Source organism: Trachypithecus francoisi, unplaced genomic scaffold (genome assembly GCF_009764315.1).
Source record: "Trachypithecus francoisi isolate TF-2019V2 unplaced genomic scaffold, Tfra_2.0 Lachesis_group7, whole genome shotgun sequence".
NCBI classification, from domain to species: domain Eukaryota; kingdom Metazoa; phylum Chordata; class Mammalia; order Primates; family Cercopithecidae; genus Trachypithecus; species Trachypithecus francoisi.
Window position 1 is genome coordinate 29,048,083 of NW_022681472.1, and position 27,744 is coordinate 29,075,826.

The window sequence follows — 27,744 nt, forward strand, 5'->3', positions numbered from 1 at the left end:
GTGTTGTTTACATTACAGATTTTCTTCTAATTACAATGATTTTTAGGGACAGCATCCAGTTTTTATATACACTTTAAAATCCACATGGGCACATATTGTTACACTGGCTTACATGAGGCAGACATTCAATAAAGGTTTATTGAATGATTAACTTTTATGTTATCATAATTTTGTATTTTGGATTTATTCTTATTTGAACAATCACTGTAGAAACCAGTGGAAAAAACTGTTTATGCCTGCAATCGCCTTTCAAAAGCAAACAATAGAAATGATTAATCTCTTAAGTTATAAATTTGATTGGAAGTAAGAAGAGAGATCAGCCTCATTCATAAAATGAGACAGTAGAAGTCCATAACAAGACTGATGTTGGGAGCTAAGCAAAAGGTCTGAACGACAGGTTCCCTCATAGCAGTGGAAAAGACACACTGCATAGCACAGTGTACATAGGAGACACCACTTGGCATAAAACACAAATGAATACATAGTACATCAAAGCGCTTTATAATGAAGGTATGCTGAACATATTTTTTTACTACCCTATTGAAGTGGTCAAATTTTAAAACCTCAAAATCAATGAGGTTTAAAGTAACAGCAGAGCTCATTTCCTGGGATGATACGTGATTCTCTGTTGGGAGTTCTATCATCTACATACATGGAGAAGCCTGGAATGGAAGAATTAATAAAATAGGGTTTCTTTTCATGGAATTGACCTAAACAGTGAATTACTATTTGAAAATTACTCATCTAAAACAAGAACTAAACAGTCAAATGCCTTGACTCTTGTTTAAAATCCAACAGTACTTTTGTATTATTTTGTTTTGTTTTGGGCACACAGGGATACTAAATAAATGTTTGTTGATTTTGTTGAATGGATCAATGAATGACTAGCTGCTTTTTACAATTAGAATATTAATCGCTTCTCGGCCTTTTGGTTAAGACCAACTGTAAAATTAGAATATTACATAATTAAACAAGCGATGCAATGTTAATATCTGAGCATGTACTTCAGGGGAAGAAAGTGAAAATTTGTCTCTTGGCTGAGATTGAGAAATGTTCCCCTAAATTTCATACTGTTTCTGGCTTTGTAGGACACCACCTCCAGGGAAACTCTATTTCTCTTTGACAGTCCCAGGGGCCTGACCAACCTTAGGGAGGGAGTCAGTTTCTATTAGAATGAAAGCAATAGTCTGCTGCCCATCAAAGGTATCTGGAGACAAAAGGACAAAGTAAAATACATATAAAAAGAAAGAAGAGGGAAATTGCTACTGATGTCAATATTAAAATGAAAGTGGATCATTATTTGGTGACCTTAATAAAGAAAACCTTTGAATAGCACACTTTGAAAACGCTATTTTGTCTCAGGTCTTTTTTACGCATATCCCAAGACCCATATAGTCAGTAGGACCTCCAGAAACTTTTCATGTTCATGAAAGCCCAGAGGGTGAAGCAACCTACAGTGATATTAGCTTAAAAATGACTTCTAATAGCTTCCTACCAGCTACTACCAGATACAATAGCTTACTCAAAATGGAACTGATAATTTGGCACCGGGTTCTTCAATACTTGGCATTTCCCAAGGACTCCTGAGACAAAATTATTGATGACCACAGTCATTTTTTCTTAAGTGTTTCATGTGAAAGAAATACTAAGTTGTCACAAAATATTCATATTGCTATCAAAAATCAACACAAGTTGTAGATTCATTTTTCCTTCCTTTATTTTACAGACTTTAGGGACTACAGAGACTATACATTTCAAATGTATAGAGTATTTGAATATTTCAAAATGACAGTTTTGGGGACACACCACTTAGGAAGGAGAGACAACACAGGGGTGTGGGAGCCTAGCTGTTAGGTCTCTCTCTGGCAGCTTACTTTTGCCACCTAGTGGGGGAGGCAGTTTCAGAGTCAGGTTTTATGTTTTGTATAAATAAGGTTATCTCCTTGAAGACCTAATGATCAGCTTATTTGAAAAAAAGCAAAAACAAAAACAAAAACAAACTTGTTTCTCCTAGTGAGGATTTTATATAGATTTTAAAAATAATCTTAAATAATTTCTCCAAATTGGTTTATTCTATGGCTATTGGTTTTCTTTCAAGCAGTTAGTATTCAAATTCATGGTAAAAATAAAACCTTTTTGTACACATCTACAATTTGTAACTATTCGAAAAAAAAAAAAAGGCCTTTTCCTGGTTTCCAGTTATTTTCTATCCCGTGACTTTGCAGTATCTCACAAGATCTATCTTTTGGCCCATCGTTGTTCTTTCTACTTAGGTGGGGACCAAATCTATATCTTTATCCCTAATTTCTCACTGTGGCTACAATCTTCAGTCTTCAGTTATCTACCGAATCATCTCTGGAAGACATTTAATATGGCAAAAACCTAAGTTATCATCCTCCAAAAGGATAAAAAAATGGGCTTTCCTTTTGAGCCAGTGTGGCAGGCTTAATCAGAGCTAGAGTGCAGCCCAGGGCTAAAAATGGCAAAAGAGATTTTTTTAAGCAAGTAAAAATTAATAAAACAGTTAAGCAAAAGGAACAATCAGAAGTCAGGATCAGTTTACTGGGCTGGGCAGAGAAAACACAGTGATCAAGAGGGTGGAGCAATAATAGTGAACAGGAATTGAGGTCAGGAACATGGGACATTTGAGGCAGGTCACAAAGTTAAAGCTAAAAAATTGGAAATAAGAAGTAAGAGAGGTTGGACAGAGTACCACAGTTCAAGTTCTGAGGCTTGAGTCCAAGAGGAACCCCTGAGACATGGAAGGTTTCGGCCTAAAAATGCATGGTGACATGTTTTTCCACTCTTCCTTCAAATTATAAAAACCCCTAGTTCCTATGAAGAGTCTGCTGAATTTCTTGAAGTTTCTGACCCAAATAAATTATTGCTTATGAAAATTTCCATGATCATGAATGACCTTATAATGGAAGCTTAGAAAGCTACTTCTTAACTGCTTTATTACAGTGTAACTGACATACCATAAGGTTCTTCTGATACGGTTTGGATGTTTGTCCCCTCCAAATCTCATGTTGAAATGTAATCCCCAGTGCTGGAAGTGAGGCCTGGCAGGAGGTAACTAGATCATGCGAGCAGATACTTTCTGAACGGTGCAGCACCATCCCCCTGGTGGTAGGTGAGTTCTCACTCATCACATGAGATCTGGTTGTTTAAAAGTATCTGGCACCTCCTCCCTCTCTCTTGTTTCCATGCCCGCCATGTGACACGCCTGCTCCCACTTCGCCTTCCACCAGAATTGTAAGCTTTCTAAGGCCTCATCAGAAGCCAAGCAGGTGTTGGTGCCACCCTTGCTGTACAGCCTGCAGAACTATGAGCCAATGAAACCTCTTTTCTTTATAAATTACTCAGCCTCAGATATTTCTTTATAGCAATGCAAGAATGGGCCAACACATGTTCCATTGTGAGTAGTTTTAGTAAATTTAGAAACTTGTGCAAATGTCACCATAATCTAGTCTGAGAACATTTCCATCACCACAAAAGTTCCCCTGTGCACATCTGCAGTGAGCCCTTGCTCCTATTCCTAGTCCAAGGCAGCCACTGATCTGCTTTCTGTTTCTGAAGATACAGGCTTGCCTCAGAGACTTTACAGGTGAGGTTCCAGACCACTGCAATAGAGTGAATATTGCACAAAGCAAATCACACAACTTTTGTTTCCCAGTGCATATAAAAGTTATGTTTACCTAGACTGCAGTCTATTAAGTGTGCAATAGCATTATGTCTAAAAAAAGTACATACTTTAATTTTAAAAAGTCTATTGGAAAAAAAATGCTAACAATCATCTGAGTCTTCAGAGTTGTAATCTCTTCACTGGTGGAGGGTCTTGCATCAGTGTGGTTGGCTGCTGACTGATCAGGGTAGTGGTTGCTGAAGACTGGGGTGGCTATGGTTAAGTTCTTAAAATAAGACAACCATAAAATTTGCTGCATGGACTAACTCTTTCTTTCACAAAAAATTTCTCTATAGTACGCAATGATAGTATTTTACCCACAGTAGAAATGTCTTTAAAAATCAGAATCTATCCTCTGAAACCTGCTGCTGTTTTATAAATTCAGTTTGTGTACTATTCTAAATCCTTTTTGCCATTTCAACACATTCATGGTATCTTCACCAGGAGTAGACTCTGTATGAAGAAACTACTTGAAGAAACTACTTGCTTTGCTTATCCATAAGAAGTTCAAGTTTCATGAGATTGCAGCAATTCAGCGCTATCTTCAGGTTCCATTTTTAATTCTGCTTCTCTTACTATTCCTACCACATCAGTAGTTACTTCCCCCACTGAAGCCTTGAGCCCCCTCAGTCACCCATGGGGGTTGGAATCAACTTCTTCCAAATCCCTGCTAACGTTGATATGTTGACCTCTTCCCATGAACCACAAATGTATCTTAATGGCATACAGAATGGTGCATCCTTTCCAGAAGGCTTCCAATTTACTTTGTGTAGATCCATCAGAGGAATCACTATCTATGGAAGCCATAGTGTTACAAAATGAATTTTTTTTTTTTTTTTTAACACAGAGTCTTGCTGTGTCGCCCAGGCTGGAGTGCAGTGGTGCGATCTCAGCTCACTGCAAGCTCCGCCTCCTGGGTTCACGCCATTCTCCTGCCTCAGCCTCCTGAGTAGCTGGGACTACAGGCACATGCCACCATGCCCAGCTAATTTTTTGTATTTTTAGTAGAGATGGGGTTTCACTGTGTTAGCCAGGATGGTCTCGATCTCCTGACCTCGTGATCCACCCACCACGGCCTCCCAAAGTGCTGGGATTACAGGCATGAGCCACCACGCCTGGCCACAAAATGCATTTCTTAAATAAGACTTGAAAGTCAAAATTACTCCTTTACCCATGGGCTGCATTGAATGCTGTATTAGCAGGCATGAAAACAACATTCATCTCCTTGTACATATCCATCATGGCTCTTGCATGACCAGGTATACTGTCAATGAGCAGACATCTTTTGAAAGAAACCCTTTTTTCTGAGCATATGGTCTCAACAGTGGGCTTAAAATACCCAGCAAATCGTGCTGTAAACAGATGAGCTGTCATTCAGGCTTTGCTGTTCCATTTCTCGAGCACAGGAGGGGCAGATTTAGCTTAATTCTTAAAGGCCCTAGGATTTTCAGGATGGGAAATGAGCACTGGTTTCAACTTGAAGTCATCAGGTGCATTCACCCCTAACGAGAGTCAGCCTGTCCTTTGAAGCTTTGAATTCAAGCATTGACTTCTCCTTTCTAGCTATGAAAATCCCAGATGGCATCTTCTTCCAATAGAAGGTTGTTTTGCCTCCACTGAAAACCTGTTTAGTGTAACTACCTTCTTCAATGATCTTAGCTAGATCTTCTGGATAACTTGCTGCAGCTTCTACATCAGCATTTGCTGCTTCATCTTACACTTTTATGTTATGGAGATGGCTTCTTTTCTTAAACCTCATGAACCAATTTCTGCTAGCTTCTTTCTTCTCTTCTGCAGATTTTTCGCCTCCCTCAGTCTTCATGGAATTGAAGAGAGTTTGGGTCTTGCTCTGGACTAGGCTTTGGCTTAAGAGAATGCTGTGGCTGGTTTGATCTTCTGTCCAGACCACTTGAACTTTCTCCACATCAGCCATAAGGCTGTTTTGCTTTCTTATCATTTGTGTATTCACTGGAGTAGCACTTTTAATTTCCTTCAAGAGCTTTTCTTCTGCACCCACAACTTGGCTAACTATTTGGTGCAAGAGGCCTAGCTTTTGGCCTCTCTCAGCTTATGACATGCCTTCCTCACTAAGCTTAATCATTTCTAGCTGTTAATTTAAAGCAAGCAATATGAAACTCTTTCAGTTGAACACTTATAGGCTGTTGTAGGGTTATTAATTGGTCTCATTTCAATATTGTTGTGTTTCAGGGAATAGGGAGGCCTGAGGAGAGGGAGAGAGATGGGGGAATGGGTGGTCAGTGGAGCAGTGAGAACACATAAAATATTTATAAAGTTCACCATCTTATATGGGCATGATTCGTGGCACCCTAAAACAATTACAATAGTAACATCAAAGATCACTGATCACAGATCGCCATAACAGATACAATAATCATAAAAAAGTATGAAATAGTTCAAGAATTACCAAAACATGACACAGAGACATGAAGTGAGCACATGTTGTTGGAAAAATGGTGCCAACAGATGCTCGACACAGGGTTGTCACAAACCTTCAACTGGTAAACAATGCACTGCCTACAAAGCACAATAAAACGAGCTATGCCTGTAATTTACCTTTTCTGGAAATTTCATATATATGTAATCATACAATATGTGGTCTCATGTCTATGTTTCATATAGCATGTTTTTGAAGTTCATCCATGTTGTAATATAGATATAGTTCAAAATAGTGCAGTAGTTCCTTTTCATTGCTGAATAATATTCCATTATATGGATAAATGACATTTTGGTTACCCATTAACCAGTTGGTGGACATTTGAATTGTTTCCAGTTTTTGACTACTATGAATAATGCTGCTACTATTATTTATATACAAGTCTTCCTGTAAACATGTATTTATTTTTCTTAGGTAGATACTTCGAGTGAAATTGCTGGATCATGTGGTAAATTTACGTTTAACTTTTTAAAGAAACTGCCAAACTATTTTCCAAAATGGCTGTACATTCCTACCTGCAATCTATTAGCTTCCTATATAAAGTTTCCCCATATCATCACCAACATTTATTATAGTCTCTTTGAGTACAGTCATCTTAGTGGGGTATGAAATGGTATGTTATTGTGATTTCACTTTGCATTTCCCTGATGGCTAATGACATTCAGCATCTTCTCAGGTGCTTATTAGCCACCTGTATATTTTCTTTGGGTGAACTGTCTATTCATATCATCTATTCATTTTAATTGGGTTGTCTTCTAATTATTGAGATATAGGAGTTCTTTATATAAACTAAATACAATTCATTAATCAAATATATAATTTGTAAATATTTTTCTCTAATCTGTGGTGTTTATTTTTAAATATTTTATTTAAAATTTTTAAAAGCAGAGGGTCAGAAAACACCAGTGGCTGCCAGGGGTGGCAAAGAGAGTAACTGCGAGGGGGTAGAGGGAAATACTTTGGGTGATGCAACTGTTTTATGTATTGATTATATAACTATGCATTTGTCAAAATTCACAGACTGGATATTAAAAAGGGTGATTACTGAGTGTAAATCATAACTTTCGTTTTTTAAGAGAAAGATACTGAAAAGACAGGAGCCAAACATTTTCCTTATGTGAAAAAAAAAAAATAGGGTTTATGATTTTCTCTGGTAGATAGTAAAAACAATTACTGGGGAATTAAAGAACAGTAAGATGAGAGATATCTTCAATATACAATGGGTAAAAAAAATTAAGAACAATATGCTTATGCAGAGGAAATTTCTTTTTTGTATTTGAGTTGATAATTTGACTTGGAATTTTTCTCTTGGAATAAAACTGTTAGAAATGCTTATTTTTAAAATTTCACAAAATTCTCAGGTAGTAAGCAAAGCATTAGAACAATAGAGGGCTCTACAACTAGTTCCATACAGCATTTTGGTGTAAACATATGCGTAAGTCTTTAATAGGAAAGTAGATTTCTTTTTCTTTTTCTTTCTTTCTTTTTTTTTTTTTTTTGAGACAGAGTTTCGCTCTTGTTGCCCAGACTGGAGAGCAATGGCACGATCTCGGCTCATGGTAACATCCGCCTCCCGGGTTCAAGCGATTCTCCTGCCGCAGCCTCCCGAATAGCTGGGATTACAGGCATGCACCACCACGCCCGACTAATTTTGTATTTTTTAAAATAGAGATGGGGTTTCTCCAGGTTGGTCAGGCTGGTCTCGAACTCCCAACCTCAGGTGATCCGCCCACCTCAGCCTCCCAAAGTGCTGGGATTACAGGTGTGAACCACCATGCCCAGCTGGAAAGTATATTTCCTTACAGTAAAAAAATAATAATAACTGGACAAATAGTCAAATTTGTACAAACAGTACAATTTAAATGTAACACACTACCTATAAACTATATATTTAGCTAAAACTAAATATAGTTGTTTACAAGAACTAATTTCAAAATATACATATGTGGATGTATGGATGTATTAGTCCGTTCTCACGCTGCTAATAAAGACACACCCGAGACTGGGTAATTTATAAAGGAAACAGGTTTAACTGGCTCACAGTTCAGCATGATTGGGGAGGCCTCAGGAAACTTACAACCATGGCGGAAGAAGAAGCAAACACATGCTTCTTCACTAGCAGCACCAAGGAGAAGAATGAGTGCCCAGTGAAGGGGGAAGCCCCTAATAAATCCATTAGATCTCCTGAGAACTCATTCACATCATGAGAACAGGATGGGGAAACTGTCCCCATGATTCAGTTATCTCCACTTGGTCCCTCCCACAACATGTGGGGATTATAGGAACTACAATTAAAGATGAGGTTTTAGTGCCAAGCCATATCAATGGATTTACACAACTGATATTTAGAAGCTCTTCAAATCTATTTGTAAATTTAATAGTTAATTAGAATCATCCCTGCCTTGCAGTTTGGAGCTGCAGCAGGTCAACTGGCAGTGCCTGCCTGGGTGGGCAATGTTCTTGGTGATCACTAAATGCAGTGTGGGCTCATCAAAGAGAGGCTGCTCTCTGGGTTCCTTCCTCTTTGGCTACTTATGGTGTCGGTGCATGAGATACTCTATCTCATCCTTGAAGGGAAACAACCTACTGGACATCTGAAAAAGTGAGGAAACTAAATATGCAGTGTTGTGCTTACTTCTAAGCAATGGAGCTAATCCAGAAGTGTCCACACCAGGGTGATAAAGCACTTCTCTTTTGGTTTAGTGTTCACCCTCATCATCATCACTTTCACCGTCATAGTCATTCTACCCCTCCTCCTCATCTTCATCTTCCCTCCTGTCCTCTTTAAGAACTTTCAGGTATTTACTAGTGAAAACCTTCTTTGGCAATAATATACCTTCAAGAAACTGAAAAATTTCTGATTCCTCTGCTGTATTTGCTAATTTACTGTTAGTGCTTTCTTTTTTCCACTGCCATGACTATAGGAATAGGTGGTTAGAGACTTAACAAAGAATTGTGTGGCCTTGACCAGGAGCACCTCCAGGTTGATGCACAACACCGTGGGGGAGCTCTTCATGATGACCGGATGTGGGACAGAGACAGCAAGAGGAACTGCTGCTCCCTGCACTTGTCTTTGCCCACAACCACTTCTCCAACTTTTCCAACCCTCCCGTGTGGGTGGCAGCTGGTGCCCCACCATGAGGTGGCTCTCAATGTTCATTTTCTTAATAATGTTGTTAATGTACAAAAGTTTTAAATTTTGGTAAAGTCCGATTTAGCAATTTCTTCTTTTATGGACCATGATTTTGGTGTCGTACCTAAGAACTCTTCGCCTAACCCAAGATCATGAACATTTCTCCTATGGTTCTTTGAGAAGTTTTACAGTTTTCGGTTTTACATTTAAGTCTATTACCTATTTTGAATTAATTTTTGCACATGGTATGAGGTAAGGCTCCAAATTCATCTTTTTCATATGAATATTTTATTTTCCCAGTACCCTCTGTTGAAAATATTATTCTTTCCTGATTAAATTTCCTTGGCACTTTTATTGAAAATTGATCAAAAAAATATAAAAGTTCATTTCTGGACTCTCAATTCTGTTTCATTGATCTACATGTCTATCCTTAATGCCGCTAAGTAGAGTACTGTAGTTTCACAGTAAAACTTAAAATTCCATAGTATAAATGTTTCAATTGTGTTCTTCCTTTTCAAAACTGTTTTAGCGATTTTGGTCTCTCTGCATTTCCATATACACTTTAGGATCAGCTTGTCAATTTCTATCCCCAAAAGTCTGCTGGGATTTTGATAGGGATTGTATTAAATCTATAGGTCAATTTAAGAGAAAGTGCCAACTTAACACTAAAGGTTCATCTAATCCATGAACATTGAATACTTCTCATTTGTTTTAGATCTTTAATTTCTTTTAGCAATGTTTTATAGTTTTCCATGTGCAAGTCCTGCACCTCTGTGTTTAAACTGATTCTTAAATATTTTATTTTTTTTGATGCCATTGTGAATGAAATGGTCTTAATTTCATTTTTGGATTTTTTTTCCCAGTATATACAAATACAACAAATTTTTGTATATTCATCTGTAAATTATATCCTGTAACTGAACTTGTTTATTAGTTCTAATAGAGTGTGTGTGTGTATGTGTGTGGGGGGTGGGTATTTCTCAGGATTTTCTACATACAGGATCACATCACCTGGAAATAAAGAACATTTTGCTTCTTCCTTCCAAAACTACCTGCTGATCTATTCTGAAGTCCATGGGTGTGGGTTCTTCTGCCATCTTGAATCTGTTATTGAGTTACTCTAGTGATAATTTTTCATTTTGGTTATTGTACTTTTCAACTCCAGAATTTCCATTTGACTTTTTAAATAATTTATCCTGAGATTCTTTATTTGTTGAGCCATTGTTGTTATACTTTCCTTTAATCCTGGTTTTCTTTAATTCCTCGAATATATTTTAGCTGCTTTGAAGTATCTGTCTGCATAGTACATCTGAGCCCACTCAGAAACACTCAGTTTCCACTTCCACTCACTGCTTTTTCCCCCTAAGTATTGGTCACCCTTTTCTTTATTTAAATACCTTGTAATTTTTTAAGCTTGAATTTTAGGTACAATATTGTACTAACTCTGGGTTTTTATGTTCTTCCCTCAGGATTGTTGTTCTTGCTGTGGTTTTCTTTATTAACTTGCCTAAACTAAATCTGTGGAATCCATCTCCTTCAGAGTGCATGGCTGTTTGTCTCTCTACTTAATTTTTTAAAACTTATTTTTGTTTTTATTTTTAAGCCTGATTTCTTAGGGGTCACTCCCATGTCTACATAGCTTAGTGGTCAGCCAGTAATTAGTCAGTGGTTATGCTCAAATACCCTAAGCAAGTGAAGCTTTTATCCTGTGCCCATGGGTCTGTGGTTGGGTTGGGGGAGCCCATTACAAACTCAGGCAGTTTTCAAGTCTGCCCTGGCATTTACTTTCTGCCAGGCCTTTTTGCATCTTCTCTGCGTATGTGCAGATTTCACAGTCATCCAGGGTGTATAGGTAGCTTGAGTCCTCTCTGATATCTCCTGCTTGTGTTTGAAGTGTTTCAGTGAGTTTATCAAGGCTCCCTATCACTGTGCCATTTTCCCAAATCTCCCTGATAAATTTCTGGCTAGTCTGCTGATATACTGTTGGCCCCAACTAAGAATGTAACCTCAGGTTCACTGAGTAGCTAGCTAGCCTTTGTTTCTTACCAAGATGTCTACTGTTACTCATAACGCTGGTGGGCACAGGGCTTTCACGTTCCATTTCATATCAAGGAAGGGCACTCCATCAGTGAAGCTGATGGTTTTCATGGCCTTCTTTACACTTGTAGAACTATTGTGCTGAGTCTGCAGATGGGGGATGGGAGCACCCCCAGGCAGAAACACCACAAAATCATAATTAACTTACTTGGAGCACTATAGTTTGTCTATGAATAAATGCTTCTCAATTTGTTGAGTGTCTTTTATCAATTTCCAGAGTCCTAAAGTTGCTATTTTTGACAATTTTGTCTAGCTCTATTGTTGTTTTTTGGAAAGGGAATTTGTTCAGCTCTCACTCTGTTCTTTGGGTAGTCTACCTTTAGAATTATCAAGAGCTTTTTTTCACTCTTCATACTCAGCTGGTCATCAAGGCCTGCTGATTTTTTCTCTGCAATATCTCTTTGGGAGAGATGCTGCTTTCCTTGCCATTTTCAGAGTCACACCCATCAAGGTGATCAGTATCCATTCCTAAATTCCTATGATAGAAGCCTTCCTCCTCATCACACTCAGTTCTGCATCTGGCTGCTAGATTGATCTTACAGACACCAGCATAATCACATCCCTTGTTCCTGAATGAAGAATGGTTCTTTGTTGCAAAGAACATAAATTTCATACTGCTCAGCCTACCTTTCAAGAATGTATTCACCTGCCTTGATCTCATGTACAATCATTTATGTCTGGAGCTCCCACCAAGTTGAATTTTTCTATCCCCACATATTCTTTGTCAACTTCCATTTTTCTACCTTTTCTCATGCTGTTTCCCCTATGTGGAATGTCCTTATAATCTGCCTTTCAATTTTTGGTCCATTAACTCCTAAAAGAAGCTTAATCAGATTAATTCTTCTGTTTTTGATCATTCCTATACTCCATAGCTCTTCAGTGTGTATATGTAGATTCAATATGTAGATTTTTAAAACATTTCTGGCACAAAATCATATTGGTTTGCAATTGGTCCTCAATTGTTTTCTGTATATGTTTTATTTCTTCTCTAACATTTTTTTTTCCTAAAATTTTTAAGGATTTATTTTTTAGAACAGTTTTAGATTCACAGCAAAATTGAGTACAAGTTACAGAGACTTCTTATATAACCCTTGTCTCTAGCTTTTAATTATATTCAATTTAGGACTTTCTTTATTTACAAAATAGAAGATACTTCTTAGCATCTAGTACAGTGGTGGACATGCAGCTGGTGGTTAAAACATGACTGTTGAGTGAATAAAATGCTTCTTGATCCTCAATCAAAATTCTAAAAAATCTTTGAAAATGAACAATTTTGGATTTTTTTTTTTCCTGAAGACCTTAACTCTTACATATACTTCTGAAAGCAGCAGTAGTATTAAAAATATTTAATAGTGTGCCATGAAAACTGAAAACAAAACTGGACAAGAAAACAGAGTTCTGAAAACTGCTGGGCCAAGTAACAACCTATTAGTTCCTAGACCATGGGGAAGTCCCAGAGGTCCCTGACATGAGGCCATGATGGCAGGGGGTGAAGAATGAGATAGCAGCTATTTGCCATGCGGAATGGAAGTATTTAAACATTTTAACAATTGGCACAGCAGTATCAGGGGACAGCCTGAATGTCGGTTCTACCAGCAAGTAGACTGATACTCTCTGGATTTCATAATGGCTATAGAATATCTATAAAGTGGAATTCTGTCAACCTTCAGCAGTTTTGGATTTGGAGAGAAATATGAGAATAAGTCCCTGAAATGTAAAGTGCAGACAAGAATAGTCAGAAGCCAGAGTCAAGGATCAGTTAAACAGTACAAGATCATAGAGTACAAAAGTACCATAGGCAAGACAAACCAACAGTGGAGACCCTACGTAAGTAACCAGAAGTCAGAGTTCAAATTAAGTAGGTGGAACAAGTCAAACAGATAGTAAGGAAATTATAGGTGAGAATCCCAGCAAACAGTTGTCTAGGAAGCAGAAATGCATGGATAAGGAGACTCTGACCTCACGGCAACCTTCTCCCTGTGCTGAAAAAATTTCTCTCTTTTTTTTTTTTGAGACAGGGTCTCACTCTGTCGCCCAGGCTGGAATGCAACGGTGGCTCACTGCAATCTCTACCTTCCAGGTCTTCAGCATATCTGTCTTTTAGAGTAAGACATTTAAGTGTGGGTCTTGATAGGGTACTGACTTCTTTTTTTTTGGAAACAGGGTCTCGCTCTGTCACCCAGGTTGGAGTGCAGTGATGTGATCATGACTCATTGAAGCCTCAAACTCCCAGGCTCAAGGGATCCTCCCACCTCAGCCTCCTGAGTAGCTGGGACTGTACATACACACCACCACGCCCAACTAATTTTTTTGGTATTTTCTGTAGAGATGGGGTTTTGCCATGTTGCCCAGGTTAGCTGCGAACTACTGGGCTCAAGCAATCTGCCCGCCTTGGCCTCCCAAAGTGCTGGGGTTACAGGCACAAGCCACCATGCCTGACCTAGAGCAATGACTCTTCTTACCAAACAGTAGAAACCCTGACCTAGGCTTGCTGGTAGCATTATCACTGTTTCATCTGTGAAGGGTAACAGAAGACTTTTTTTTATCACTACTTTGCCCTTAAAATTTAATTTCACATATGTTAAATATTTGGGGGTTTAAAAATACCTTCCAACTTCTTCTATCAGAGGATGCAAAAGAGAAGCCAATTAACTAAAGGGTATTTAAAAAAATATGTAATCTTTTAAAAAGGCATTCAGTGCCAACATAGAAACAAAGAGAGCAGGCCAAATAACTATTAGCAATGAAAGAATAATACTGAAAATTTTGAAAAATAACCAGTAACTGATTTGTCTAAAAAGGAATTTTGGACATGGGGAGAGGCATGACTTAATTGAAGGTGTATTGCTAAGGGAGAGAAGGTTACCGCTTTTCAGTTTTAAATAGTGTAATAAATCATACACAACACCATAATTTAAGTTTATGAGGAAGGTAATACTCTTTAGGTTGTAAAAGTGACCTCCAGTGGCCAATAATGCTCTCAAATCCGTGGCCTAGGGAACTATATTCCATTGATCGTCACTTTAAAAAAGTCTATATAGGCAACAGTTTTCCACTATAACTTTCACATCTATTTAGCCAATTATATACATATGGTATTTATTGGTTTAATAATGTATCTGGTTTGATTCATTAGTAGTGAACTGTTAACAGAAAGGTTTTTAGAATATTTCCCCAAAGATCTTCAAATCAATATCAAACATAGAGGCATACAGAATAATAGGAATAGTAAATTCCTACCTCAATATTTTTAATTTAGAGGGGACACTAAGAATTAGAATACTGAATTTAAAATGAAGAAACTGGGCAGGCATGATGGCTCATGCCTGTAATCTCATCACTTTGGGCACTTGAGGTGGAAGGATCAATTGAGCGCAGGAGCTCAAGACCAGACTGGGTAACTAAGAAAAGAAAAGAGAAGGAAAAAAAAAAAGAAAAGAAATGAGCTTACTAGGTGTGCTGGCGTGTGCCTGTAGTCCCAGCAACTCAGGAGGCTGAAGTGGCAGGATTGCTTGTGCTCAGGAGTTTGAGGTTATAGTGAGCGATGATTGTGCCACTTGCACTCCACCCTGGGCAACAGAATGAGTTGCCCAGGGTGGTCTTAAATAAATAAATAAATAAATAAATAAATAAATAAATAAAATTAAAATGAAGGAACTACTGATAAGGAGCATATACACAGGTCCAAAACTGAACAAAACTTACTAGAAAATCTAGAAAACACTTTGGGTTCTATTTATACTTTGTCTCCTATGAGATCATTAACATAAAATTATCTCCAGAGATAACCTGTTATGAAACACCAAGCTACAGATAAATTGAGGCACAGATTAAATAACCACATTTTTAGTCTTTTTTAGTGTGAAAAGTTAGGTTTTTTAATTCTAAAATTTCACACTTTTTGCCGATTAAAATAGCTGTTATTCATCATTTCAGGGAAAAAAAAAAAGTGGAAGACGGAAAGCAGTAAGTTCGTGGGTTTTGACTCTAGTCCAAAATTATTTTATAGCTCAAATTAATAAGTCACTTGTGTGCACAATATCATTGGATATATGCAACCTCTCAGAAATGTGGTCATGCTGTTCTAAGCATATATGAAATTATAAGTCAGTTATACAATACACAATATTCAATCTTCCCACTAGCTTCCCCTATAACTCACTGTTGGTTCTGGAAACTGCTTATACATCTGAAATGAAAAAAGTGAAAGATCACTATGGAAATAGCAGAATATTCTTTATTACTTAAAAAAAAAGTTCAGCTCAGAAGTGTTTCTAAATGGAATTTCAGCAAGGAGAGAAAAGTAACCTTTGCCATAGGCAAACATTCTTTTAACGCTCTGATAAATACTGATGAAGACAGACTTATTTATTATTCCTTCAGAAAATAAAATTGGTTTCCGCTGTTGAGTAAATAAATTCAAAATTCACAGTCAAATCTAATTGTGCTATAAAATGGGCATTATTTCCAGAAAACTGGCTTCTTTCCAAAAGAGAATAGACTCTGAATAACCATGTTTAAGGCAATATTTGATACAAAATTCAGAAGGTGAATGCTTAAGGCTTCTTCCTTCTAATCCTAGGATTGAACTGGCAAACTTTTCCTGTAAAAAGAGATAGTAAATATTTTAGGACTTGCAGGCAATAAGGTCTCTGTCGTAACTACTCGTATCTGTCGTCACAGTGTGAAAGTGGCCATAGGCAATACCAAAATAATGGTTGTGGTTGTGTCCCAGTAAAGCTGTATGTAGAGGCACTAAAATTCAAATTCCATATAATTTTCACATGTCACAAAATATTATTTTTCTTGTGATATTTTTCAGTCATTTCAAAATGTAAAAGCCATTCTTAGTTCAGGTCGTGGGCTGAATCTGACTCACAGGCCATAGTTTACTGACTCTTGTTTTCATCCAGAGTCTATCTATTTTTAGTCTATTATTTAGATAGAATAATATCTATCCTGTGGTGAGAAGCTCCTGGTGACTTTTCCTGCTGTAATTTTTTTTGAAGATATGATTAAATTCCTTAACTATAAAATACAATTTGTGTAAAAGGAAAATTGTATATAATAAAGTTAAATGTTGGCAGAAGACATTTTAGTTCTAAAATCAAGGGACAAGTTTCGGAAGGAGGACACATTTTGAAATAAAAAAAAAATCAACAAATACGAAAGCACTTTACCAAAGCAAACATTAAAGTTGATGTTCCTTTGTCATATATCTGTCTTAGCACTCTAATTCATAAAAAGTAAACAAAAATCAAGTTATATTTTGAATTTTGGCAGCTCCAGGACCTCCTGGAAGTTGCCAGCAGCAGTGATTAGACCCAATCTTTCCACACCCCACAGCACTCAGCGCTGCTGACGTACAGAGCAAGCAAAGCCGCTGAAGTTCAAAACCTGCACTGAATCTATCTCAAACAAAGAATGCCAGGACCCACTGCAGTGACCCCTAGGATGATGACATGGAATCTCTTATTATGCAATGTCACTTAAGTATGTCTTTCATATTAATAAAAAACTTTGTCTTGGTGAATTCTTGCTCAAACCTATGATGTCTCTTTAGATTCTGAGGAATGCAGTCATGAATGACATTATTCGGTGAATAGTGACTTGTACACTACATTGCTAGAATAAGGAGGCTGACCCTGGTACTTGAAGAAAGTAATTTAGGACACCATGAAAAATGTACTCATATGCATAATAGGTTAGAACAATGAAAAGTTATAAACAGAGAAAAGAACTAATGGAGATATATGATGGATTCCTAAGGCCAATTACATGTATTTAGAGTACATGAATACACCAAAATCAAGCTCTGGGATTCTTTCACAAAAAAATGTCCTTATAGGGCCACCACTGGAAAAAGCTTACTAGGCCATACATTCTATTTCTCTCACTAATTTTAAACGAATTCTACCAAATCTAAGTCATTCTAATTTTCTTAGAAATTCAATTACTCCCATCCTATAAGCATATATCAAGTACCTCTTAAGTGCAAGAGCAGAAACACTGAGAATACTGAGGTAAGTAAGACTCTGCCCTGGATCTCAAGGAGATCACTGCCCAGTGGGGTAGATCAACATGAAGAGATCTTGGGAGACAGTCTGATAAGCGTAACAATGGATAATGTACAATGTACAGACAGAGCACAAAGGAAGCATAGGTTTAATTCTCTCTTGGTTTTGGGAAGGCCTATTGACTGGAGTGCCATCTTAGTTGAATCTGACAGAACAATTAAAATTCCCCTGTGAGCAAGGAGAGAATGGGCCAGGCAGAGGGAACACACACGCAAAGGTACAGATAACAAGAGCATGAAATGTGGTAACTCAGGACTGCTGGAGCATAAAGCGTGGGTATAAGTTAAGTACAGGGTGAATGGTAAAAGATGAGATTGGAGACACAGGCAAAGAACCAAATCACAATCTCTTGAGATTTCATCCTATAGACTTGTGCATCCAACACCCATGTGGCTACCGAGCACCTGAAATGTAATAGTTTTAAATCAGATGTATTAGAAGTATAAAATACATACCAGATTTCAAGTATGAAAGAATAGTATCTCAATAATCTTAAAAGTTGATTATATGTTGAGATGATATTTTAGATATATTGGGTTAAATAAAACATCATCACAATTAATTTAAACTGTTTCTTTGGACTTTTTAAAATGCAGCTACTAGAAAATTTAAAATTACGTATGTGACACTTAATCCCTTTTGTAGTAGTCCTTGTGGTTGATTCCTCAACAACTACTTCACCCCAAGCATTTAAACCAGAAGCGGTTACTTCTCCTGCCAGCAACTGGTGTAGAAACGGGCACATGACCAACCCAACCCAGGCTTATAAATTGAGGGAAAGATAGCTGGAGGGGTTCCTAGTACAGATGTCTTTGCCCAGGACACAAGAAGATCAGCTCTCTCCTTCTGGATGTGGTTATACTGCACACAACACAGAGAACTCCTGTGGTCATCTTTCTGAGTCAGAGGATGAAGTGGAGGATGGCAGAGCTAAGAAATGGGAATAACCTGAGAACTTGCTGACATCATTGAGCTGCTTTATCAACAAACCCTAGAGCTCACCCTTCCTTTGAACTTCCTGTTATGTGAGATAATGAGGTTCGTTATTATTTAAGCCAGTATGAGTCAGGTTTTCTGTTACTTGTAGCCAAAAGCATCCTCGCTGATACGCTCCATTAGACCATAATTACCTCAAGGGCAAGGGAGTACAGATACTATCACTTAAGACCATCTCGTACTGCAAAAGTTCTGTACATAGTCTACAATCAATATATTATTGTCGTGATAATATATGTTGGGGTAATACGTGGGAAAGCTTTCGTTTTCTTAGTTCTAAAACACCATTAGGCGTAAGACATTACAGCCTGATTACTCAGGCGAGGAGACTTTTAATTAATCAGAGAATAAACTACAAGCAGAACTTAATCAAAAACAGAATACCCATTAGATTTGTAAATTGTTACACTTCATAAATGTCCTTTCATCAAGAGGCCTGACTAGAATCCTAGTCAAAGCATACACATTCGAAACAATTCAACTTAATTTTACTAATCTGGACATAAACCCTTAAAGGTGATTTAGCAAATATACAACTGCTAGAGTTTATACCTCATTATTCTGAGAATTAAGCAAAACAATGTATGGAGAGCCTAGCACAATAGCTAGCATATGGTTCTTGCTTATTTTCCCTTGTAGAATTGGATTTTTATTCCAAATACAAATGGTTCCCAACTTACAATGATTCAACTTATGATTTTTTGACTTTAAAATGGTGATACACATTCAGAAGGAACTGTATTTCCAATTTTGAACTTTTCCTGGGTTAGTAATATGCACACTGTACTCTCTTGAGATTCTGGGTGGCAGCAGCAAACTGCAGCTTCCAGTCAGCCACTTGATAATGCGGAAAAACAACTAATGAGGTAGGCTATGCTAAACTATGATGTTCAGTAGGTTAGGTGCACTAAATGCATTTTCTACTTATAGTATTTTCAATTTAGATGGGTTGAAGAGCATTTGTAATGTATGAAATATGCAGTCATTTACTCTATGTGGTAATCTTGCTTTTATTGACTAGAAGTCAGATTACAGTAAATACTAATATACATATGTTAAACTTCATTGACTAGTTAATGGTTGGTTAGGTGGTTGATTTACTAATTCATTCTTTCATTTATATAAAGCAAGTAAGTTCAAGATCTAACCTCAACACAATAAGGTAGGCAGCAATAAAACTATCAACTAGAAATTAGAAGCTACAGTGTTTTTACTAAGCTACATCTACTTACCCAATCTTTGTGAGATTTGGTGATACTGACAATGCAATCAGAATGAAGATGAATAAAAAGAAAACGACGACAGGGAAGGAAGTTTATGACTTTGGGGCTGTAACTAGAAGGTGACTAATGTAATTAAAGGAGACAGGAAAAGATAGTAACATCCAAAAGTGATGAGGAAACATGTAGAAAGGGTGTCACGACAGAGTCAAGAATAATACTTGGTGAGTTACATCAAGCTAGGAGATTACAAAACCCTCTTGAACTATTACTAAGAATGTCGCTTTTAATAACATACACTAAACCAATACAACCAACCTCCAAATAGGATATACTGAAAAATATTGAGCAAAACCCTCACCAGCTCAATCTTAAAAAATAAATGACAAGTTCGAAATTTCATAAGACAATTGGCTTAGCAAGGACTAAGACTGTAAATCAGTGACCTTTGTATGCGCTAGTGTCTAAAGGAGTATTCCTATACACAGTTGTTCACAGTTAGCTCATGTTTGCTGAGAAATCTGTATCTGAAAATTTAAGCTATGTTTTTATTCTGGACAATTAAACTGATTTGAGTGTGAATTTCTAATATCATATTTGTTGTGAATAAGGTAAACAAATGTCAAAACATTCTCTCCAAGACACCACGGGGACCTCCAGGCAAACCCAGCCTGAATGACTGCCCACTGTCTGGATGAGAATTCAGGGTTCCAGGACAGGAAACTCTGGCCTACAGACGTCTTCCCTAAAGTCAGACAGGAGTGGGCTTAGACCACTTTTTGAAGACTGATAATTACTTTAAGAAGTCTGGGCCGGGTGTGGTGGCTCACGCCTGTAATTCCAGCACTTTGAGGGGCTGCGGCGGGTGGATCATGAGGTCAGGAGTCCAAGACCAGCCTGCCCAACATGGTGAAACCCCTTCTCTACTAAAAATACAAAAATTAGCTGGGCGTGGTGGCATGCGCCTGTAATCCCAGCTACTCAGCAGGCTGAGGCAGGAGCCTCAGGAAGCAGAGGTTGCAGTGAGCCAAGACCACGTCACTGCACTCTAGCCTGGGCGACAAAGCGAGACTTCTTATCAAAAAAAAGAGTCTGAAGCAGGCCTTAACTAATCACTGGCAGTTGGAGAAGCTCTAAACCAGGCTATGGGTTAAATTTAGTTCATTCCAAGGTGGAGCCAACACACCAAGAGAGCACAGGAGAGGCAAAAGGATGGCATCCTTCACATTTCCTCGGACGCAAGACTGCATGAGTAGGTGATAAAGCAATGAATCTGGCTGGTTTTTTTTTTTTTTAAACATTAGGTTTAATCAAGTATTATCTATATACAGTACAATTTACCCTTTTTAGAGTGTAGTTCTGTGAGTTTGACAAATGCATACTGTCATGTTTCTACCACCACAATCAAGATGTAACACATTTCCATCACCTCCAAAAATTCCCTCATGATACTTTGTAGTTAATTCCCCTCCATACCCCCAGCCCCTTTAACCACTCATCTGTTTTCTATCTCTATAGTTTTGATTTTTCCAGAAGGTCATATAAATGGAATCTATAGTATGTAGCCTTTGGAGTGGTTTCTTTCACCAACCATCATGTAACTGACAACAAGGTCAGGGAGACTGGGACAGAACTGATGAACAGGAAAGTGGTAGGAATTGAATTTAGAGAAGTGGAGGAGGCCAAATCATATAGGAGTTTGCATGTCATAGAAAAATTTTTTGCATTTAATAGGAGGTGTGATGGGAAGCCATTGGAAGGTTTTGTGTAGCTGAGTAATGTAATCAGATTAATTTTTCACACCTATAATCCCAGCACTTTGGGAGGCTGAGGTGGGAGGATTGCCTGAGCCCAGGAGACGGAGGCTACAATAAATTGTGATTGTGCCACTGCACTCCAGCCTGGGTGACAGAGCAAGACTCTGTCTCAAAATAATATGTGAAAGAGAGACCACAGTGGAACAAAGGTAGAAAAAATGAGGCTAGTTTAGAGGCTACTGCAGTCATCGGGGTTAAAAATGATAGTGACTTAAGCTAGAATGGTAAAATTGGAGGTGGTGAAAAGCGGTCAGGTCAGAGACATAATTTAGAGGAAGAGATACTGGGACAATATGTAGCATGTGAGGGGGACTAGGGGTTCAAGGAAAGCTCCAAGGATGGTCTGAGCAACAAGGTAATGATGGTAACATTCACTGGGACAGAGGAAAGGACAGAAGAGGTAGGAGCACGCATGGTAGGGGGAGGCAGGGAACAAAGTGTTCTATAAATTTGGACATCATCAGCATATAGATGGTATTGAATCTTCCCCTGATCATTTTGCATATCCATATCAACTTCTGATAGAGAAATTTCACTTAACCGTCTCTGTCCTGTTACCCTTTAATACAGCAAATGAATGCACAAGGTAATATATTCAATTTCCACTTCACGAAGCTCCTACAGTTACATTTCTAAACAATAAGAAGATAAGCTATAAAGGTTCAAGTCTAGAGAGTTCTTCCATTTCTTGCCTTCGTTTTCCACACAGGTAAGAACCTGAGTTTCCTAAGAAGGACCACTTCCAAATTTCACATATACTTTTTTTCTCAGAATACCAATTCTGTTTGGTCAACTGCATTGGGCCAAATGGATTATGATTAGAAACTTTTAAAAAAATGATTACGATTTTTCTTGCTTTAAAGTGTTTCCCTGTTTACTAGCATTTACAAATTAATGGGTGAAAAAGCATTTAGTGGTCCAAGTTTTCCACCTTATGAGATCAAGTTGATGCTGCTATGGTGAAGGAGTACGTTTTCCTTAGACAGACCCTCAGGTTGGGGAGAGGGTAATGGCAACATAATGCAGAAAAGCCAGAGGGCATGAAGTGGGGGTTTACTTTGTGTCTCCTTTCTCCAGGGAGCCCAATTATCCAAGAACAAGAGAGGAGCAGTGATCACACCACCTACTTTCCACCTCCTAGGCCACTACAATAGTGTTTGATGTACAGGATGATTATTCCTGTCCATCATTTATTTCAGTCATTTATTCATCTACCAATTTGACCATCATCAATACATTTCCTGAAAGTTTCTATCTTAAAATTTCATGCAAATTTGTCGTCTATAAAATAGTTGTATTTGCTTTAATATAAAAATATCTTAATTTATCACTGAGTGCAACTGACATTCAGTTAGATGTAGTGAGTCTATGTACAGTCGTGCAGGTGTACACTGCACACCTCAATGGGGTGCATTCACATTGCAGTTATTGTGGATTTATTACAAATATTTTCTGTCAGATGGCAGTAAAATGTCTTGAGGAAGAGGTACTATTTTTCTAATTTGTAAAGGTGTCATATGGGTGAACATTAGCCCTGAACTTTGAGTACCTTGGCATAGGAACTTGGCACAAGCCCGAACTAGCGTCATTATCTTTTATATGAAGAAGCCAAATCCCCAAGAGGTGAAGAAACAAGGTCCCAAAGCTAGTTCAAGGCAAAACTGCATTTGATCCCAGTCTGCACTCTCACTCCAGTGTTACAGCAACATGCCACCTCTGTGAACAGTGGGTTGCTCTTTTCAGAGGTATGGGTTACTGATGCACTTTCATTTCTTTGCTCAGTCTTAGAAGAGACCTTTCCAAGACAGGTATCCCATGCTGCTTTTGACATTTGTCTCTACCATGAGTGGATACATAGATAGATATAAAGTTAATTACACTGTACTTGCCCAGTATTCAAAAAGGTGAAGGTGCTAGACTGTAAGCTCCATGAGAGCAAGAACCATGTCTGACATTCTCCTCATGTATCCTTAGCACCTAGCATGTAATACTCTTCTGTAAGCTAATTTAGGCCATGCCCCTCAGGTTCCTACTGCACTCTCTTCTACAGCTAGGGCGTATGTCAAAGTAAAACCCTCAGAGGCACTGGAGTGGTCTCTAAGCTGCTTTCCATATTAATATGCTACAATTGTTTATTTTTGGTTGGGCTCATTCAACCTGGACCAGGAAGATCAGCTATAGAATCGTAACAGCACTGGAATGGATCTTGTAAGTCATCTAACCCAACTCCTTCATTTAACATAACCAGGAAACAGAGTTGCAAGGAAGTAACAGAATCCATCCAGGTAGCTGCAGCAAACCTAGACTATGGTTCATTCCTAAAACTCCGATTTTCTGACCATCAATTATTTGATCTTCCCTAAATATCACAATACTTCCCCACCAATGAATGAATAATGACTGGAAACAAACAATGTCAGAGACATTGTGAACTAGAAAGGTGTGCCCTTAAGAATGTTTTCCAAGATCTTGTTGGAGTTGGACAATGATAAATCATGAGTCTGAGAAGATAGCCTATTTATTCTTTCCAAGCAAGAGGTACTACTGAGATAGAAGAAAAGAAGATTAGCTAGGTAAGACTATTAGAAGTCCTCAAATTTACTAAAAAATGGATATAAAGCTGGATTATAGTTGTTCTGTACATGAATGGTTAATTTAGAAAGCATAACTGGTTAGTCATACAGCAAACTATGTATGTCTATTTACTCTGACTCCAAGCCAGAAATCCTATGATTTAGAACATTAGTTTAGTCTAAAGTGATTATTTTAACGAAAAATATGTATTCTTTTGTAAACAGGATGTATTCTCAAGCTGCTATCTAAACAATAAAAGGAATTTGTTTATTAAGAAACAATACGCTTTTCAGATTTTTAGCTTTATTTCAGAAATAAACCTTCAAAAGTAAAAACAACACTGGAACTTCATTTCAATAATATCCCAAGTTATGGGACTACGTTGATGACTCTGAAAGTTTACACAGTTGTTCTATGTACAGTCATGTGCTGCATGATGACGTTTTGGTCAATAACAGACCACAAATATAATTGTGCTCTCAGAAGGTTACAATACCATATTTTTACTGTACCCTTTCTATGTTTAAATATACAGATACCATTGCATTACAATTACCTATGGTATTCAACACAGTAACAAGCTGTACACGTTTGCAGCCTGGGAGCAGGAGGCTCTACCACATAGCCTAGGTGTGTGGTAGGCTCTAGTATTTAGGTTTGTGTAAGTCCATTCTGTCATGCTTGCACAACAACAAAATCACCCCATGATGCATTTCTTACAACATATCCTTGTCATTAAGTGACGTATCACTGTACATTCTATAATTCTATAACATAACACTCTTTTTAACAGAACCAAATGAGTGTATTACAGTGAGACTCCACTGTTACTTATATTGTTTGGTTGACCCTTCCTCTCATATGTAACTATTAAAGATAAAAATAACCTGTGGGACAACTATTTCTTTCTTATAAAATAATTCTATATTTAAAATAATAATGAACTGCAAACAAGAAGTCTAAAATAATTTAAATCTCCTATGATATCAATTTCCCAACACAGTCAATTTTGATTTTTCAAGTCTAGCAGATGATGCTAGCGGATAACGTATTAAGGAAAGCAAAGCTGCGTGTGTGCACATAGCTTCCATTTTGATGGCCTTCCATTTCCAAGCTGGGCCATAACATAGCAAAATGGCAGTGGCATATTATACCTGATCATGGCTGGCTTCAGTGGAGCTTCCAATAGCATGGAAAGTCATCTGCACAGGGGCTAATGTCAGACAGGTCACACACTCTTTGCCACTTTGTCTATCACAGTAGTGAACCTATAACAGAACACACGCAATCCACTGAACACCATTTTCAGAGGGGACAAGATGCAACAGGTCCTTTTGCAAAGGGTCTAGATTTCAGGAAAATTCAAGTAATTTACACAGAACACACTTTAAATATCTAAAACCTTACTGAACCCCTCTAATATCTAGGATTTGAATTGAATCTATTAATCCATCTTAAGTCTTTTTGAGGATTTAAGGGAGTTTAAGAAATGCTATGCAAAGTGCTTTTACATTATAGCTAGTAGAAAAATTCACAACTAAATGCTACACCTACCTTTCAAGTCCAGCTTTTTATAATACATGATCCATAAAGGGCTCAAGCACAAGCTGAAGTCAAAGTTCATCTGATTCTAATGTAACTTTGTCAACCTGAATTTTCTCTCCTCTTTGACTGCATGTGTATATGACTGCCACATAATTGGTATTGACACTCTTCTATTTCTACAGTATAGTCCCTACAAAACCACTGTTGAATATATATCACTATATCATGCTCTGTTTGAAATTGTGACATTACAATCAAATTGAATTAAACTGAAATGATTTGTAACGTGCAGACCAAAATAAAGTGGTCACAATATTATCTTTCATTTAGTTAAATACAACTAACCTTTATTAAAGCCACATGTAAGACACTCCACATCAGAGGTAGGGTACATGGGGAAGGGGGAAGAGTTTGAGTCCATCTTCCCATTAAGAAAATTTCCATCCTTCCATTTATCTACTGTCAAAAACTTCCAGGTTTTTAAAATTGTAAGCTAATAAAGTAAAAAGAGCATCACTTTTGTAATAAAATTAATGAAAATATGCCTATAGAATAAAATGGGCTTCCTACTTATTAGAGAGAAAATTGGTTTTATTATCTATAACTTGCTCAATTTGTTAAATGTGTATAGATTTAGGATAAAGACTTAAGTGAAAATCTTGAATTTGTGAGGAAGAAAATTAAAACACATAGCTGAGTTAGTTCCTTGTCTTGGTTTTTATTCTATACCTGAGTTATTTCCTTGTCTTGGGTTTTATTCTAATTGCTGCATAATCTCCATATATTTTTATTGTAGAATACGGCCTACATTTATTTTATCATGTATAATATGGATCTGACTGAAAATTACAATATGAGCCCAGTCTAATGGCTTAATAATTCAAGTTTTTTAAACCACTAGGGTTGTTAAGAACGGCCATCATTTTTCCTGGAGGTAGGGAAACTTCCTCCTGGGAATCTATAAAAGTAGTTTAGAGCTCAAATCAAGTCAACATAAAAGCCTTATTCCCAAAGTACTATAAAGATTTTGTTATAAAAAATATTTTTACCAAGTTAACCTTGGGGAAAAAGGTTTGACAACCGTTCTAATTCACCATCCTACACTTCCTGAGCAAATTAAAAGCTCAGTCAATGTATACGAGTTCAAGAATGTGGAAGTGTTGTTTACTATGCAGCAACTAGGTATGAAGGGGAAAAATGAAACTTATCACGTAACAGGTTTATGTAAAAGCCAATAAATGCTGACACTATAATAGCAACAGTTCACAATCATTTATGGTACGGTTAAACTATTATGTCTGATATAGTGCTATTATAAAACATATTCTTTTAAAATTTAATAAAATATAATTACCCTTTCGACACCAACTGAAAGTCTGTATGAAAGACATGACAATCTCCTAAATATACAGTGACAGTAAACACACTTCTATGTCAGCTGACTTACTGCAGCTCTATTCTTTCTCCTAGAGAAATGAAAATTAGGACAAAAATCGGACAACTGCAGTCAAAAAAATAAACTTTAAACTTTGTTTCCATCAGTGACTCAGATACCATTATTGAGAGACATAACTTTTCTCCCAACTGTATACAATTCACTGTGAAGCCTGCAAGTATCTAATAAAACACTGTGTCCTACAGACATTCAATATGAGTGTGTTTACATATATAACTCATATATGAAAGATAAATGTAAAGGTGCAAGTTAGCACACAGCTCCAAAGATGTCACAGCACCCAATGATGTGACAGAGATTGCTAGTTGTCTTCCAAAATTCTTCCATAGTAATTCTTAGCCAGGCACTTGGAAGCAAAGAATAAAGACCATATTTTCCAGGCTCCCTTGCAATTGGCGATATAACTAAGTAGACTGTAAAAGAAGGAATTATGCGGCAGCTTCCTGAAAACTTTTAAAAGAGGTTTCAAGTGCATGCCATTTGCTCTTTTTTATCCGTTTTGCCAACCTGCTGTTTGGAGTCTAGGTATTATCATCTTGACCATGAGGACAAAGGCTAAAACCTAGATGAGAGTAGTGAGTTGGAAGGGACCTGGGTCCATGAGGACTTCATGGAACAGAACCATCATGCCAGCTGTAGCCTGCAAGCTTATGGACCTTTAAGTGACAAAAAAAAATTATTGCTGTATT

At 37.4% G+C, this 27,744-nt stretch overlaps 1 protein-coding gene across 18 annotated transcripts in view; it reads right to left on the reverse strand.

Moving 5' to 3' along the window:
- The window catches only part of STAU2 (staufen double-stranded RNA binding protein 2), a 345,902-nt gene that overhangs the window by 81,469 nt on the left and 236,689 nt on the right, over positions 1-27,744 (reverse strand). For 13 of the 18 annotated variants that reach the window (XM_033202811.1, XM_033202805.1, XM_033202807.1 and 10 more), the window contains one exon: positions 25,209-25,322. The exons of the other annotated variants lie outside the window; for them this stretch is intronic. In XM_033202811.1, the coding sequence (XP_033058702.1) occupies positions 25,209-25,322 (114 nt within the window). The remainder of the gene's footprint in view (positions 1-25,208; positions 25,323-27,744) is intronic. 18 annotated transcript variants of the gene reach the window in all.